The following is a 17,922-nucleotide window of genomic DNA, read 5'->3' as shown; positions in this document are numbered from 1 at the left end:
ATGAGGCAGAGAACATTTCCGGTGACGCATAGCGTTGTCCTTTAGAGGGCCAGTGGTCTTCCATGTAAGGCATCAAAGGCACCCGCGACTCAGGACGCTGCGATCTGTCAGGGTCAGCGCAACAAAGGCGTGCGTGCCTGCGGCCCAACAGATTGCAGCAGCTTTGGCAGACTGCAGCGAAATGTTTGCTCGGAGCAGCTGTAGTCAGACAGCGATTGACATGCCTCGTGGGCTTGTCAATGTCTGCCGGAGAATTTGCACACGAACAGGACGATGATGTTAATCCGGATGAAGGTGCAAAAGGCGGCAACGACAAAGTGGAGGAGCAGACAGGAGCTGATGGTCCGCTTGCAGATTCTGACAAGCTTGACATTGCTTCTGGAGAAGCAGGGCTGGCGGATGAAGAAGACTGGGATACACGGCATGCACAGCACCTCTTATCGAAGTGCAGAGTCCCGGTTGGAGCGGCAGATGCCGGGTTTGTGCAGGAGTGTGACGTACAGTGCAGTGACCATGATGAGCTGGGTAAGCATCAGCGGAGGGAGCATGACATGAGTGAGACTTACCCCGGGCACGATGAGTGAAGGCTGGCATAGGTTAGCGAAGGCAATAGACTAGAGTATTGTAAAATTGCGCTGAAAGTGCCAACAAAGCTGTGATGCATGTATGCTTCACCTACGGAAGAAGCGCGACATGAGTGCACCGCCTACATTACGTGCCAATGATGCCGAGTAGAGCCCGTTTCCAAGCAAGCCGCTGGCCTGACTGAACTTGTCGCACCGCGAGAACGCCAAGGTGTTGGTGATGGTGAGCACAAGCGCAATTGCTATCTGGATGTCAGCCTGACGTACCAGTCAACCAGCACTTCTCGGATTGTAACTCACCGACAAGTGTGAGCCATATGAATTGAAACCTCACAATCGCCAAGATCGCCAGCGCAATCCAGGATGCAGGCTGCACATATACAGCTAGCCAGAAGAAGCGCTTATCCGTAGCATTGATTATTCTCCCACCAGGTTCATTGGGCGGCGGTGCGCTCTCGAACACCCAGTGTGTGTCGCCAGTCTGTGGATTGACCTCATTCCACCATCGCAGGCCTACCAGCCGCCGGCCAGCGATGTTCTTGACGTAGTAGAAGTCCGCAGCCAGTAGTAAGATGGTGATGATGAAGATAAGGACGAAGTTGGAGGTGAAAAGAAGGCCGAGAAGGTAGACGACTAGCGAGGCTGTCAAGAACTATTAGTACTGACCATGATACGACTAGAACTGTGACCTACAGGCTCTGAAGCCTAGAAAGGTCACGAGAGTGATTGGATGTGCGCTCAAGCGCCAGTTAAGAGTGCCAGAGGGCTCTTGAATGTCCGCCATCTCGCGTCCACCAAGTGTTGTCAAGGACCTCCCCAAAATGCTCTATACCATTGCCTCATGGTAGCCAATGCACACAGTAAGGAGACGCGTATCGCGAACGCCACGACTTCTGTCTGGAAGTGTTGGTCCATAAACTCGTGGTACATTTCGCTCAGAGCAACATCACCCGCCATGATCGAGTACATTGCCCGTGCCTTATTTCCGGGACAGTAGGTTCAGTACAATAGATTCATGTCACGACTCCTGCAGAGGATAAAATTCCCTGAGTCAAGTATGTAGGCTGTGATTACCGCTGTCATTCGCTAGATCATCTACCCTCCTTACCTCAGTCCGCATTTACAAGTAGCCGAACATGGCGGGCATGGCGGCTCAGGTCATTCGGCGAGCACAGCTTTACGGTACGCTCTTCCTACAACCTAAACTATCCAGCGTCTGCTAGACCCATATGGGTATTTCAGGTAAGCTTGCTTGACAAATTGTTGACTGAAAATGAGCAGTACCTGGCTCGTCAATGCGATTCCTCGAAAAGTCCCGCGGTCTGCAAGCCGTTGACAGCGTCGCGTATGATCTTGAAGACTCCGTAACCCCTACAAAGAAGCCGGAAGGCCGACGCAACATCCTCGAGATACTTAATCGTGACCGAGTCCCTGGCATACGCGAACAGGCTGTTCGCATCAACTCCGTTGGCTCCGGCTTCGCATTGGATGATTTGACCGAGATACTCAAGGGCAAGCACTTGGACTGCCTCGTTGTGCCCAAGGTCGACAGTCCAAGCGACTTGCACTTTGTCACCGATGTACTTAGACAGAAGCTACCAGAACGGCACTCTGAAGGCTCGACAAACCCTGTCAAAATCGTTGCTTTGGTGGAGAGCGCCAAGTCCTTGATGGACCTCAACAATATCTGTAAAGCCTCGCCTTACATCTCCGGCTTGACGTTCGCCGCGGAGGATTTCGCACTCGACCTGTCACTTACCCGCACGCCGGACTTGCACGAGTTCACTTACGCTCGCTCGGCTATTGTCACAGCCGCTCGGGCACACAACATTCCGTCTGCCCTTGACCTGGTTTCGACAACCTTCCGTGGGGAGGAAGGGCGGCGTTTCCTGCAACTTGAGTCGGAGAATGGAAAGCGCTTCGGCTTCAACGGCAAGCAGTGTATCCACCCTGACCAAGTGGCGACCGTGCAGGAGGTCTTCAGTCCCAGTCCAGAAGAAGCGGAGTGGGCGGTGAGGGTGGTGATTGCTGATCAGAAAGCCGATGCGCAAGGCAGAGGTGCGTGGACGTTGGACGGAAAGATGATTGACGTACCTGTCGTTGGAAAGGCCAAAGCAATTGTGGCAAAAGCAGAGGTTTGTGGGATTGACGTGAAGGGACTGATGGAGAAGTTCAGGGATGAGGAACCGCAATGAGTGATGTACACCGAATAGTGCAGATTGCATGCTTCGATCATCCATACTGAACCAAAGCAGACCAGTCGAGCAAGAGTGACACCAGACCTGTGCAATACACAATCTTCATTCGTGCTCATACGTCGCATGGAGGAGGGGTGCGATGCTCAACGCAAGTACTAGAAACAGCATTGGAAATTGTATCTTCAGATCCTCACATTCCGAAGTCTAGGAGGCCTGAGCTATATGGCGCGACTTTACGCAATGTCGCGGGTTGGTGCCTCACAAGCATTAAGTGGGATGCGGAGTCTAAACGACCGCCACCATAGGCGCAGGACATACACCTTTACCAACCCACTCCCACAATGCTCGCTTCTCGGCCGACGCATCGTCAGCTTTCTCAGCCGCCTTTGCCTCGTCGTTCGCTTTGAGAAAGGCTTCCATCTTCTCATCCCAGAATGCTTGCAGAGTCGTCTGGTCACTGACCACCCCACCGGTCACGGTGCTCACCGAACCGTCTTCAGATGGCGTTCTCTCCTCAGCCTCTTGTGCCAGCATTTCCAGCTCCGTCTCCAGCAGGTTGACTTCCTTGAGCCCATGCCCTTGCACCTTGGCTTTGAGAGCCACCTCGAGGTCGCAATAGACACCTGGCGAGACGGCGAGCGCGACCCACCCTTGATCTGCTGTTTGCTGCACGGCTGCGACGAAGTGGTGGTCGATACATGGCCTTGCGTCGTCCAGACTCGCATCGGTGTCCATGGCGAAGTCGACGCGGAGACTGGTGAGGGCACCCAGAAGTGTACGCTCCGGTACCAGTAGGAGTGTGAGCGTTCCGGTGGAGCGCCGAAAGTAAGACTTGCTGGTTTTGATTGAGGCAAGGGATGTCTTGATGCGGGCGATCTTGGCCAGTAGGGGTGGCGAGATGTCCAGGCTTGGCGAGGTTTTGACGCGGTTCGCTGGCGCTGATCTGCATATCTTCTTCTTGCATTGCTCTGCGGTAGCATTGGAGGTGGGATTGCTGGCATTTTCCGGAGGGGGCGCCTTGCGCTTTTTGGTCAGCCTGGCCGCTTTCTTCAGGCCATTCGCTAGCGCTGAAATGTCTTGCTTCTCATCGCTACGCTTGCGCTTGTTCGATAGCTTTGAGATAGTATCGTCAGAGGAGGAGCCGGGGGCGCCAACCGACGGGAGGAGGTACTCCCGCTGCTCCTTCACCACCCGGTCACGTTCATGTTTGGGCATGGCAGGGGTGGCGGGACCCTTCCCGAGAGTATTAGCAATCTTTGACCTCTTGCGCTTGGTCACGGTGCTGCGTCGCTGCGGTTTTGCCGGCACTGGGAAGTTTCGAACAAAGAATGCCGGTTGCGGATGGTATCGTGGAATGCTATGCTGCGAAAGTTGCAAAGGAGGTTGAAGATGCGCGAAGGAACCAGAGGGTTAACAGAGGCTGTTGAGAATATGAAATTGTCTGCATTGTGCGTAATGGCTGTAGGCTTCAGTGAATGCGAGAAGTGAGACTTTTTTTCTCCATAATGTGAGCTTTGCGTGCGAATGGCCAAAGTGAACAACGACAATACGCGGATGGACCCCGCAGGACGTGAGCCCATGCCATCGGCGACCATGCCCGACGTTCGTAGAGAGGGGGTCAACACGAGCGCGTCTTGTTACAAACATGTTGTGATGGGTGACGAGGCTTGATAAAGGAGCAGTATCCGGGCCTGTGGACGTGAAGGCATCATTCGTTCTAGCTAGCAGTGCATTTAGTACTTATCACAGTAATGCCTTGCCATACAGTAAGCAATGTTCTCGTTACCTGCTGCCGGAGGAGGATACGGCACGCATGGGGTGTTGAACGAAGAGGCGAAGGTGAAACCAGAAGGGAAGCGATCATTCACTCTTCGGATCTTGGCAGGCAGCCGTTAGCGTCCGTCTCCACGAGCCAATCAGGACAGGTCAGCAGTCTAAGGCCGACAGAGAGCGGCTCGTGCCGGTGCTGGTCCTGCGCGCGAGTGATTGGCCAGCGGGCAGTGACGCGAGCCGGCCGAAGCTCGTTCATGCACTCACTTCAAGGTACCGCAACTTTCTGCAGCCTCTCTTCGTTTGGGCATCTCCAAACCATCGACGACTCCTCTACCAAGCGCCCATCGACACTCTCTCAGTGCACCGAGAAAAACTGGAGCTTTGAGCGAGGCGCAACAGATCGCGCCTGCATCCACAACTCCTCCACTACCGAAGCCTTGTAGGCTCAGAGCTGACACGCTAGCACCAAACGAGCTACATCTGCAGTTGCAGTCACGAATCCATATCTTCGCGCCGACGAGTATTGAAAGGCCGAAGTGTTCCTGCTCATCTCCTCGTCCATCGCAAGGCAACTGCGTCAGACTTGTTACTTTTCCGGCGGAAACGTGCATTTTCACGTCGCTTACTCTACCAACCACTGCCAACATCAACCGCCGGCGGCCGAGAAGCTGGCGGACAGCACCGAGTTTAGGCATCAGCGGTAGAGTCGCGCAGTTGGCGCAGGATGGGGCGGATCAAGAAGGTGGCCTCCGAGCGGCACACGGCAACACTCTCACCCTTCGTTGACAACTTCGTCAAGCAAGCGATCACAGTACCTCTTTATGAGCTACCGTCAAAGCTTGCCAGCTTCCCACGACACTGGCCGTTTCCGCGTGGCGATCTGTATCACTGGATACAGCTTCTAGACCGTTTCGACCATGTGCTAGAGCTGTTCACTACGGAGTATGGACTTCACGAAGGTCCACAGACGCAGCCGTTTGACAAGCGATTACTACAGAAGGGCGATGCGGAAGATGGCTTGCCGTATCCATCGCGGGGCGGGCAGCCGCAAGAGCTTGACGCACTTGGCTATTCGGAAGAGGGTGACGAAACGTTGGTAAAGTCGGTGTTGCAGTTTACAAGGCTATTGCTCGAACACTGCGGCAACAGGAGCTTGTATGCGAGCAGTGGGCACATCAGTGATCTGCTTAACACCACTTCGCTGAGCTTGCTACGGCTGAGCTTGAAACTTGCTCTCCGCCTGGCCCAGCGATATCAGGTCGCTCGGATGAAGGCTGGCAGTCCGCATGCGCAACCGGGGCTCATGGCAAACCACTACAACTTCAACCTTGACAACCTGCACAAACTTGCAATGCCGTTTGCAAAGCCAACACAAACAGGCCTGAATAAAGGCAAAGAGAAGGCTCTGGCATCGTCAGCGTTCAACCCTGCAGATCTCGTCAGCATCGCGAAGGAACCTGCATCGCTTGCCTTAAAGGGTGACCTCGGTGCAGTAGCGGTGACCTACTACGAACAGGCTCTTCCGGAGTCGAGACCGGTGACGACAGATTCACCGACTGAAGCATCGCCAACGACACCAACACCCGTGCGGAGAACGTCTAATCTCGGACCGTCTCGTGATCGTGACCCCGTTGCCGACAGAAGCATGAGCTTGAATGAAGTCCCCGTAACGCCGGCAAGGCCGCGCGAGCAGGGTGCGTCTTCGTCAGCGCCACAGGTGTATCGCATGACCTCTGACAAGGTCGCAAGCACACCAACTTGGGCTTTGGTGCGAGAGGCTCTAGTACACTTGCCGGCAGAGGTTCGATATGAAGTCCTCAATCGGATACGGATCGCCAAGGTCTTCGCATCGGCAGACGCCCCGCCTCAGCAGATTGTCGAAATCCGTTTACTTGCCATTGCCAACCTAGGCTACGCCTTGAATGAAGCCAAATTTCAAGAAAAGATTGGTAGCGTAGACAGCGAGGAGCCGCGGCGCTTCCACCTTGCTCAGCAGCTGTGCGATCTCTTACAGCCTGCAACCGACGGCCAAATCGCGCTTTCTCTCGAGACCGAGACCACTGTTCTTCTCACGCTAGAAGCCTTGCTGAAAGCTCGGCACAGGCTTTCAGAAGTCATCGATGCTCTTGCGATCACCGTTAATCACGGTCTAATATACTACGAGCTTCGGAGAGTCATCGATACGCTCCACGCTAAGGAGGACACCTTCACGGAGGACAACCTTCGTGAACTGGAGTGGCGCGAAGCTACGTTTGACCTGGTGAACACTCTGCAATTGCACAACTCTCACGCTCGTGTGGGCGAGCGCATGGTGACTGCTGGCGTCATGGGCATACTGCTAGAGGTTCTGACTCTCAGGACGACCCGCGCAGAGCGATTCTATGAGCGCGTGCTGTTATTCTTCGCTGCCTTTATCCACAACATCCCGAACGCTCTACAATCTTTCGCCAATGATAAGGGTTTTGACATTTTTGCCGATCTCGCCCAGTACGAGGTTGAAGCTGCATTGAAGGACGCCGGCAGTGGCAACGGGCTGCGGTCTGACTTCAAAGCGAAGGTCATAGACTACAACATCCCATATCATCGGCAAGCGACATTACGGCAGCTCTTCAAGCTGACCGTGCAGCTGTTTGAGAGTAATGCTGGCACTCACGATCGTCTGCTCCGCAATCTGATCGATACTCCACAGATCTTGTCGTCCTTGAAAGCGGTCATAGGAGACTCAAAGACATTCGGCTCAAACGTATGGAGTGGCGCGGTCAACATTATGAGCGCCTTCATTCACAACGAGCCAACAAGCTATCAAGTGGTTGGAGAAGCTGGGCTACCTCGAGCACTGCTGGAAGCGATCGTTGGCCACAAGTTGCCCGAGGAGATCCCTTCAGACACAACACGCAGCGAGTCCGATATCCCTCCTCCAATTGAGTTCGAAGACGGCGAGCCGGTGTGGCCCAATGTTGAAGGCATTCTGCCCGTGGGTGAGACCATGGTCGACATACCGACCGCCTTTGGCGCTATTTGCCTCAACGAGAACGGCATGAACTTCTTCAAGGCTTCCAACGCGCTCACCAAGTACTTCGACATCTTCGTGTCTCCACCACACGTGAAGGCGCTGGAAGAAGAGGTCAACGTTCCTAGCAACATTGGCCAGGCCTTCGATGAGCTGGCGAGACATCATCCCCGGCTCAAGCAGCAGATTGCAACGGCTGTGAACAGCATGGTCGAGCGCGTCGCAAAGCTCAATCGTAATCTAGCGGAGTACAAAGCGATAGGCGCAAAGCTGTGGAGAAAGAACTCAGAATCCTCCGCCGGCTCAGACATTTACGTTGATGGCGGTCACGCAGCTCTACTCGGCGTCGACAACCAGGCCTTCGCGGAGGCCCGCGAGTCCGAGGGCCGGTTCATCCCTACTGAGCGTACTGTGTACACCCGATCCGAACATCTTAAGGAGACGGTCGGAGAGCGTGGTGATGCGCTACGGTACTCTAACGTGTGTTCAAAGTTCCTCGAAGGCTTCTTCAGCAGTAACAACAACAACAACAGCATGTGCGTTTCACTCTGCGAGATGGGCGGAGCGGAGCATATCCTTGACCTGCTGACTTCCTCTGCGAATCCGGCCGACTTCTCCATGTTTGGTGCGCATCGCTCACTGCTGAACGTCCTGAAGATTATGTGCGACGCCAAGTCGCATTTGGTTCTTCCAAGCGTGCTACGGCGGTTGCAGAACACTTTCACGGCGCTTCAGCCTCTGATCAATGGGCCTGCGAATCCAGAGGGGCTGTTCCACACCTTCGTCGACCTTTCCAAGCCGATTCCAAGTCCGCTGCCTGCAGATTTAGACGGCACAACCCTGCTGAAGTGCTTGCGCAACGCCCAAGTGCTTTCGGGAGCGTTAAGTAAGCTGCTTTCACCGCCAGCATACAGTTCTCGGCACTCGGCGCAGACCAATCAACTGTTTACAAACCTGAACTTCACCGACGTGTACATTCGGCTTGTGGACGATCTGGGTAAGCTGCATGCCAACTGCCTCTGGGAGAACCTTGCGCTGCAGCAGACACTGTCTCCGGAGCTGAAGGACAAAACCGACCCGAAGTGTGGCAACGTTCGGCGGCTCGACGTAAACGGCTATATTGAGATCATGGATGGCTCGCAGAGGCCTAGTGAGACCCAAATCAACGGCGTGCATGATGGCAAAACGCTTTCACATGAGTTGAGTGAGCAGGACTATGCCGTCAAGAACATCAGGAATTTGCGCTTCGTGCTTGACGAGACACCGAAATCCATCAGTCAGTTTTTTCATACTCTCGGACAAGCGCTGGCGCCCAGGCGCAGCAGCCATGATGCCCCGAAACAGCATGCTCTTGTCGTCGCGGAGCATATCGCCAAGAGTGTCCTTTGGGAGCTGGAGTACCGCAAATTCGGCGACGCCATGGACGAGACCGCGGAGTTGAAGTACATTGCCGCTGCGCTGCACGCTGTCACTCGAGTGATGACCAAGTCCCCGTTCGGCATGACCGAAACGTATGGTCAGAAGGAGGCTTTGACGCTGGTCCTACACAGGCTGTACGTCAACGATGGTTTCACGAAGCTTAATGGGTACCTTTACCGCTTCGGCGAGGTCATAGCTGCGACTAAAGCAACGGAGAGTAATCCGCGAGTGAACGCCGCAAGATTCGGACTGCAGGGCATTCTGGACTTCTACGCCTCGGTCGTGAGGTACAAGACCATCCACGAAGCTATGCAGACAAACGCAATGTCCGTTCGCGACCCGACCTTCGCTGACTACTTCATGCCCGGGCAGTTTACGGTGGAGCTCAGAGACGCGATCTTGCCTGCCGTGAGCAAGCTCTGGAACTCGCCAGCCATCGAGACTATGGGCGACCAGTACGTTAAGAAGATCCTCGACATACTCCGTCAGATCCTGAAGGGCGAGGGCGAAGACCGAGCGATCAAGCGGAGCATGATGGCGCACAGGCGAGTGCAGACCATTCAACCAGAGTTTGCGCTCAAAAACCCGGGTTCCTCTTCCAGTGTGCGCAATGATCGTGTCGACATGCAGCTTGCGCGGGAAGCGATATACCGATGCAACAACCATGAGCTCAATGCTCGCGACTACGCCAATCTACGCACGCCGCCGCACAGCGCTCCGAGGTTCCCAATCCCTTCGGGTGAGCCACCTGTGAATGGTGTTAGTGAGCCTGAGCGGCCGTCTTCGCAGCGATCGGTGGAAATGACCGATGCCAATGGCGATGACTCCACCGAGGCAATTGTTGACCGTGCCGCTACTGCGAATGCTGATGCGGCCACGGAGCCTCTGTCTGAGGATGACGACGAGGACGATGAAGATGATGACGAGGACGCGCCTATTAACAACATGCCTAGCGACATCGTGCCCTCTGACTTGGCGAGTATGGCACTTGGAGGTAGAAACATCGGCGACCTGATCGACTTCTCCAGTGATCTTCCAACTGTCGGGGGTTCGGCTGCTTCAGCGGCGAAAGAGACTTTGCAGCCATATGTTACCATTGACGATCTCGACGAGAAGAGGAAGGCTCTCCGCGATGCCCTCATCGACCGTTGCCTAGAGGTGCTGTCTGCGGTTCCTAATGTGACCTTCGAGCTCGCGGATCTGATCCAAGCGGCTGTTGCCAAGAGCGGTGAAGCGGCGAATCCGCGAGCGGAGATTGGCCGCACGTTAGTCTCATCACTGATGTCGCTGACGGCAGATGAGCCGAGCAAAGAGTCTGGGGTCAAAATCGCGGCGTATGCGCATCTCGTCGCGTTGATTCTGCAAGACGGCGACTTTTTCGCCTCGACGCTTGATGAGCTTAAGGAGTACTTCGATGCGCTGGTGAACTGGGTGCAACTCGGCCAGGACCAGAAGGCTGAGGATACACCTTGGCTGGAGACGGTGCTATTAATTATGGAGCGAGTCCTCGCTGAAGACGAGCAGCCCGCCAGCATCGAGTGGGTGCCACCGCCTGCCGACGATCCGCTCAAGCATTTGCCAGAGCCAGTCGTCTACGACCAGGTAGTGTCAAGTGATTTGAGGATGGAGCTCTTTGAAGCACTGATCAACATCCTGCCGAAGATTGGCAAGAACGCTTCCCTCGCCCTATCCGTGTCGCGTATTCTGGTGATGCTGACTCGGAGACGCGAGCTTGCAATGAAGCTCAGCCAGAAGCCCGTTATCGGCAAGCTCTTCCTAATGATCAGACAACTCGCTGGCTCCCTTGACGACAAGCTGCACACGTGCATAATGTTGATCCTGCGGCACTTAGTCGAGGATGAACATATGATCCGCCAAATCATGCAGACGGAGATCAGAGCGACCTTTGAGGGTGCGAGGGCGGCGCGTGCTATGGACACGTCGACGTATACTCGCAGTCTCTATCATCTCGTCCTGCGCGATCCCAACATCTTCGTCGAAGTGACGAAGGACTTGGTGGAGGTCGCTCGTTACGATGGCCGGCCGAGTCATGCCCAGTCATTGACGCTGAAGAAGGAGAAGCCGGCAGCGCCAGCTGGACCCATCCCAAGCAACGGCGAAGACAAGTCTGAGGGCAATGACAAGGCGAGCGAGGGTGTGCAACCGAGCGTCGAGGGCGCAGAAGTCGAGAGTACTGGTGTTGGCGAGCAGAAGCCTTCCGAAGCGAAGCCGCCAATGGTCGAGAGCCCTGACGGCGTCATTGCGTTCCTACTACGCGAGCTTTCTAACTATCGCGAGGTCGAAGATACGCCCACCTTGGCGCCCAAAGACTCTCAGTCGGCACCGCAAACGAATGGCGAGAGCGGTCCCGACGTCGACATGGCTGATGCTTCTTCGTCAACGCCAAATGGCTCGCCTACGCCGCAAATTGCGACCAATTCGAAGAATGAAAAGGCCACTTTCAAACCAGAGGAGCACTCTATCTACATCTACCGCTGCTTTCTCCTGCGGTGTTTGTCTGAGCTGCTGTCTTCGTACAATCGCACCAAGGTCGAGTTCATCAACTTCTCGCGCAAGCCAGAGACGCAGCCTGCTACACCTGTCAAGCCAAGAGCCGGCACCCTCAATTATCTACTTCACACGCTTATCCCTGTCGGCACCCTTGAGCACAAAGATGATGTCGGCCATCGCAAGAGGATCTCAACTTCGAACCTGGCCAACACGGTGCTTGTCTCGCTTTGTGCGAAGACTCCGGAACGCACCCGGCCACTACGTGGCGTTGAGCTGGCCGCAGACGAAGACCCAGACCTCGGCTTCGTCCGCAAGTTCGTTCTTGAGCATGCTCTCCGCTCATTCAGGGAAGCCATCACCTCCAACGAGCCGCTTGACCAGAAGTACGCGCGGTTGTTGGCGCTGGCAGAGCTGTTCAACTGCATGCTGAACAACCCAGAGAGGGACAGCCAAGGGGCTGACTTCACCCACAAGCAGCAGATCGGCCGCATCATGTATGAGAAAGGCTTCATTGGTGCACTGACCTCGGCAATCGCTGAGCTGGACCTCAACTTCCCGAATGCCAAGCGCGCCGTCAAGTACATCCTTGGGCCGCTAAGGCAGCTGACGGACCTTGGCGTGCAATTCAGTCTCACTTCGGATGTATCGTCGTCGAGCGGGCCAGGCACGAGTGGCGAAGATGATGACATATCATCTGCGACGTCCGTCTCCGAGGGCGATGAAGATGAGCGCGAGCACACGCCGGACCTATTACGTAACACCACACTCGGGATGCTTGAGTCAAGCGCCGCGCCCATGCATGTCTTCACTGACGATGAGGGAGAAGACGAAGAAGACGATGACGATGAAGAGATGGACGAGTATGATGAGTATGACGAGGAAATGGTGTTCGAAGACGAACAGATGCCCGAGCATGGAGACGTTGTCAGCGACGAAGATGACGATGTTGACGGCATGGGCGATGTCGAAGGCGTACCCGGAGATATTCCCATGGATGTCGAGGTCATCATGGAAGAAGATGACGATGAAGACGACGAAGACATGGACGACGACGACGACGATGACGATGACCATGATGAAGACGACGCAGACGATCACTTCCAGGAGCACATAGATGAGATCACGGGTGACGATGAGAATGCTAGCATGGGCGAGGGAGACGAGGCCGACTGGGAAGAAGATGAAGATGGCAACGCCTTCGAAGATGATGCTGGTGAAGGCGGCTCACCTCATGGCGGCCCGCTTGAGCATATTGCGCAGGTTATTGGCATTGATGAGCACTCCGAGACTGGCGAAGGTGGCCGCCTTGTCCGTGTCGATATCGGTGACGGCGAAGAGGAGTACTTCGAGGACGAGATGCCTCCTGAGGATGAGGATGGTACGTATGAGCTGGTGTATCTCTCTCATGTTTCTGCTAACGAAGGGAACAGAAGAAGCTGAAGAAGGGGAAGGGGACTACAACGGCGACGACTTGATCTACGAGCCGGAAATTGAAGGTTGGTCCGACATCGTGAATCGGCTTGCACTTGATTTGAACGTCTCTGACGATCGCACAGAAGACGATGATGAGGAGGATCTCTGGCGGAGCCTGCACCCAGCTCCTATGCCAGTCATTCGTGGTGGGCACCATCACCATCATCATCACCATCATCCGCCAGTCCGCGGCTTTGGTGGCATGTTCGACATGGCTGGCGCCGACGGCCTGAGAGGTACGTTGCGAAACTTACAAAACTTGCGAAACCGCTTGACCGCGCTAGAACGCGGGCTTACCGAACCAGCACCGACCTTCCGGTCACATCGTACGGCTCCGACAGGGCGCACGGACGACGACGGCCAGAACCCCCTGCTTCGCCGCGAAGGCAGCATTAGCGTGAATCGCGACCGTCCAGATGTACAGCAGGATCCGTTGGTTCGAATGAACGGACGGTTGCAAAGGGCTTTTCCACCGGAAGAGTTGATTCGCGATCTTGTAAACCAAGCTGGGCCTGGTCGTGCCGCTACTATCAATATCAACATCAATGATCTGCCGGGTGGTATCAGAGGCGGCATACCCAACATATTCCAACTCCCTGGAGGCATCGGTAACCGCACTCTGATCGACATTGATCCAACTCGGCCGGTGCGCGACCAACTTCAGCTAGCGCCGCGTTTCAGCGACTGGACTGTTGGGAACGGCGCAAACGACCGGAGCTCCGGCATGACTGACGAGGCTCAAGCTGTTGACTTCACTGTCACAGCGACAATTGTTCGCTGGCAGGAGGAGGCGAAGATGGTGTTCGGCGGGAAGCACCACGACAAGGCCACACGAGTCGTGTCAAGCCTTCTGCGGGTGCTTGTGCCACCGGCTATGCAAGCGAAGCTAGTCTATGACAAGGCTGAGCGCGAGCGCAAGGAGGCCGAGGAGAAGGCGAAGGAGGAAGAGCGGAAGAAGGCTGAAGCTGAAAAGGCTGAACGTGAAGCTCAGGAGAAGAAGGAGCGTGAAGAGCGTGAAGCTCAAGAGCGCGAGGAGGCCGCCGCACGGGAGCAGGAAGAGCGTCAGGCTCAGACGGCAATTGAGCTTGAAGGTGCAGAAATGGAGGGTGTTGAGCAGACTCAAGGTGAAGCACAAGAGGCGACACAGGAAGAGACGGCGCCGCCTGCTGAACCCGAAGCACCTGTCGTGCGAATGACTACCACAATACGTGGACGTGAAGTCGACATAACCAATCTTGGCATCGACCGTGAGTTTCTCGAAAGCATTCCGGAAGACCTTCGCGAGGAAGTCGTCATGCAGGCCATTCAAGAGCACCGGAGCCAGCAGCGTGAGCAGACCGGCACCGAGCAGCCCACTGAGATCAGTCATGAGTTCTTGGAAGCGCTTCCACCAGAGATCCGACAAGAACTCCTGCGTCAGGAGGCAAGTGAGCGGCGCCGCCGTGAGCGTCATGAAGCTCAGCGCCGTGCCGTTCAAGAAGGTAACGCACAATCCGCCCAGCCTGAAGACATGAGCAACGCAGATGTGCTGGCCATGCTCGACCCTGCTTTACGCCAAGCAGTGTTGTTGGACCAGGATGAAAACACGCTTGCGATGCTGCCAGAAGAGATTCAAGCGGAAGCACGAGCGCTACTTGGCGATCGGTTCCCAACAAGAGTAGCTGGGGGAGGAGGAGCATTTAGAGCTGATGGTAATCTTCCACGAATCCTGCAAGAAGCGCAGCGAACCGACCAGGCTGCCCGAGAAGCCAACAGGCAGCGCAGGCCAATTGTCCAAATGCTGGACAAGTCAGGTGTTGCCACGCTACTCAGGCTGATGTTCGTCTCGCTCCACCACAAGGCTAAGTCAAGCTTGGTCAGCGTCCTGGCGGACGTGTGCCGGAACGCGCAGAACCGTGCCGACGTCATCAGTACCCTCTTGACCATCCTGCAGGACGGCACAGGAGACGTTGCTGCAGTTGAGCGAAGCTTTACGCAGCTCTCGCTTCGGGCGAAGCAGGTATCTTCCCAAAAGACACCACAACCCCTCAAGCGCACCCCAACTGGACTTGACATCACGCCAACGACCGAGCTCTCGCCTCTCAACATTGTGCAGCATTGTCTGTCAACGCTTAACGCACTCTCCTCGGACAACAACAAGGTTCCCTCTTTCTTCTTGACGGAGCATGAGACGCCCGCCAGCCAGAAACCGAAGACCCCAAAGAAGGGCAAGGGGCGCGAAAGCAAGGCTTCTAAGTACCCATTGAATGCGTTGCTGACTTTGCTGGACCGCAAAATCATCACCGAAAACACTAGCGTGATGGAGGCTTTGGCGAGCCTGCTCAGCCGCGTGACGCAGCCGCTCACACTTCTACTTCGTCGGCCCAAGGAAGCTCAGCTCAGCGCAGGCAAACTCGACGGTGCAGCCCAGGATGGCACTGAGCAGCCGCAAGCCACCGAAGGCGATGTCTCGATGACCGAGGCCGCGCCGGCCGAGCTTGCAGCGCAAGCCGCAGAGTCTAGCGCTCAAGAGCAAGCCGCGCCATCAGCGTCCATGGCCGGGTCATCCACCGAAGCAGGCAATGACGAAGCGAAGCCAGAGGAGAAGAAGCATCGTGAGATGATACCGCCAGAGGTACCCGAAGAAAACATTCGCTTAGTTGTCAATATCCTCGCCGCGCGTGAGTGCCCAAGCAAGACATTCAGCGACACGCTTGACATCATTAAGCACCTCTCCGCCATTCCAGGAGCCAAAGAAGTCTTCGGCAAAGAGCTCGTGCGTCAGGCTCAAGAGCTTGGTCAAACCGTGCTATTCGACCTTGAAGAGCTGGCTAATCAGATCAACTCCGCCGAAACGAGCACAGACTTGCAAGGCCTGGCGATTGCGAACTTCTCCTCCTCCGGGTCAAAGCAGCGCATGCTGTTGCGTGTGCTACTCGCCCTCGATCACCTGTTCGATCCAAATCGTACTCCTCAAGGCACGCCGTCTGCGGCGGCCATTGACCCGAAAGTGAAGGAAGATGTATTGGCTCTGTTATACGAGAACAGCACCTTCGACAAGCTCTGGAGCAACCTCACTTCATGCTTGGCTGCGATTCGTGCGCGAGGCAACATGGTCAACGTGGCTACCATCCTTCTGCCACTGATTGAGTCGCTAATGGTTGCGTGTCGGAACACGACACTTAAAGGAGTGCCAGCGGCCACGATGGTAACTTCGCCCATCGATACGTCGGGCAGCACGCCGCCTCCAGATTCGCGCATGGAGGCGCTCTTCTTCAGATTCACGGAGGACAACCGCAAGATTCTGAACGAACTAATCCGTAACAATCCCAAGCTTATGAGTGGCAACTTATCGATCCTTGCAAAGAATTCGAAGGTTCTCGAGTTCGACAACAAGCGCACGTACTTCGGTCGCAAGCTTCACAATCGTGGCGAGGTCCGCGTGCCACATTCCACGCTGCAGCTTAGCATTCGACGTGACCAAGTCTTCCTTGACTCTTTCAAGTCGCTGTATCACAAGCGTGGCGATGAGATCAAATATGGAAAGCTCAACATCCGCTTCCATGGCGAAGAGGGCATTGACGCAGGCGGTGTCTCTCGTGAATGGTTCGCAGCAATGGCGCGCCAAATGTTCAACCCGGACTATGCGCTCTTCAATCCGGTGGCATCTGACCGGACCACGTTCCACCCAAACCCTCTCAGCGATATCAACAATGAGCACCTCATGTTTTTCAAGTTCATTGGTCGCATCATTGGCAAAGCACTCTACGAAAACCGCGTGCTCGACTGCCATTTTAGTCGTGCAGTCTACCGCCGCATTCTCGGAAAGTCTGTGTCCTTGAAAGATATGGAAAGTCTCGATTTAGACTACTACAAGAGTCTTGTGTGGATCCTCGAAAACGATATCACCGACGTCTTCGATGAGACGTTCTCCATCGATGTCGACCGATTCGGCGCCATCGAAACTGTGGACTTGATCGAGAATGGCCGCAACATACCGGTGACCGAGGAGAACAAGCAAGAGTACGTGCAGCTTGTGGTCGAGCATCGTCTGATTAAGTCAGTGGGACCTCAGCTCGAAAATTTCTTGGACGGCTTTCACGACATCATACCCAAGGAGCTCGTTGCAATCTTCAACGAGCAGGAGCTTGAGCTGCTCATTTCTGGCCTACCAGACATTGACGTGGACGACTGGAAGAACAACACCGAGTATCACAACTACCAGGCCACCTCGTCGCAGGTTCAATGGTTCTGGCGTGCAGTGCGCAGCTTCGACAAGGAAGAGAAAGCGAAGTTGCTACAGTTTGTCACCGGCACAAGCAAAGTGCCACTCAATGGGTTTAAAGAACTTGAAGGCATGAACGGCTTTGCCAAGTTCAACATCCATCGTGACTACAGCAGCAAGGAGAAGCTGCCGTCTAGTCACACATGCTTTAATCGTAAGTTTTCCAGCTCGATCACGAAGGTCGTAAGCTAACACATCCTGCAGAGCTAGATCTTCCGGAATATGAGAGCTACGAGCACCTTCGTCAGCAACTGTACACTGCCATTACAGCGGGAAGCGAGTACTTTGGGTTCGCATAAGGCGTACATGTAGCATACAGCGGCGGTGTACAATAGGAGTTCGGGCATAGCTTGGTTGCATGAGGTGCGCTGAGAGCGAGCGAGGAGTTTGGGCGGACCAGGAGCATTATATATGAAGGCGGGCGGTGTGCATAATTTGCTCATTCGTTCAGCGACGATAGCACGGAGGCTGCTGGCCTGGAGTTTGCTGCTGTCGACCAATATGTTCGCTTGTACAACACCACGTTACAGCAAACACTGTCACGAATACTTCGGCAATTCACGCTGAGGGCACCGACCTGTAAGTGTTCACTGTTCAATTGAAGGTATCATCTACATATTTCGCTCTTGTTATGCCAGCATTCTTGATTTCTTCAACCGGAAGAATGTCGGCCCTTTATGCATCCAACGT

The 17,922-nt window shown here is 55.1% G+C and overlaps 4 protein-coding genes across 4 annotated transcripts; 2 read left to right on the top strand and 2 right to left on the bottom strand.

Annotated features, from left to right (window-relative positions):
- Positions 1–503: 503 nt before the first annotated feature.
- Positions 504–1,539, bottom strand: BAUCODRAFT_34936 (uncharacterized protein). The gene is made up of 3 exons (XM_007679180.1): positions 1,278–1,539; positions 885–1,226; positions 504–826 (listed from the first exon to the last, which is right to left on the bottom strand). Exons 1-3 carry the CDS (start codon positions 1,366–1,368, stop codon positions 672–674), a joined length of 588 nt encoding a protein of 195 aa, XP_007677370.1. The 5' UTR covers positions 1,369–1,539; the 3' UTR covers positions 504–671.
- A 21-nt stretch (positions 1,540–1,560) lies between these two features.
- Positions 1,561–2,923, top strand: BAUCODRAFT_519407 (uncharacterized protein). The gene is made up of 3 exons (XM_007679450.1): positions 1,561–1,577; positions 1,648–1,766; positions 1,866–2,923. The coding sequence occupies exons 2-3, from the start codon at positions 1,721–1,723 to the stop codon at positions 2,777–2,779; spliced, it is 960 nt and encodes a 319-aa protein (XP_007677640.1). The 5' UTR covers positions 1,561–1,577; positions 1,648–1,720; the 3' UTR covers positions 2,780–2,923.
- BAUCODRAFT_519408 (uncharacterized protein) lies at positions 2,924–4,095 on the bottom strand. The gene has a single exon (XM_007679449.1). The coding sequence runs from the start codon at positions 3,995–3,997 to the stop codon at positions 3,068–3,070; it is 930 nt and encodes a 309-aa protein (XP_007677639.1). The 5' UTR covers positions 3,998–4,095; the 3' UTR covers positions 2,924–3,067.
- A 735-nt stretch (positions 4,096–4,830) lies between these two features.
- On the top strand, positions 4,831–17,823 carry BAUCODRAFT_140168 (uncharacterized protein). Its single transcript, XM_007679448.1, has 4 exons — positions 4,831–12,873; positions 12,926–12,991; positions 13,052–17,386; positions 17,437–17,823. Exons 1-4 carry the CDS (start codon positions 5,280–5,282, stop codon positions 17,529–17,531), a joined length of 12,090 nt encoding a protein of 4,029 aa, XP_007677638.1. The 5' UTR covers positions 4,831–5,279; the 3' UTR covers positions 17,532–17,823.
- The last annotated feature ends 99 nt before the right edge of the window (positions 17,824–17,922 follow it).

Source organism: Baudoinia panamericana (assembly GCF_000338955.1).
Source record: "Baudoinia panamericana UAMH 10762 unplaced genomic scaffold BAUCOscaffold_8, whole genome shotgun sequence".
In the NCBI taxonomy this organism is placed as follows: Eukaryota; Fungi; Ascomycota; class Dothideomycetes; order Mycosphaerellales; family Teratosphaeriaceae; genus Baudoinia; species Baudoinia panamericana.
This window is presented reverse-complemented; position numbering and strand designations above follow the sequence as displayed.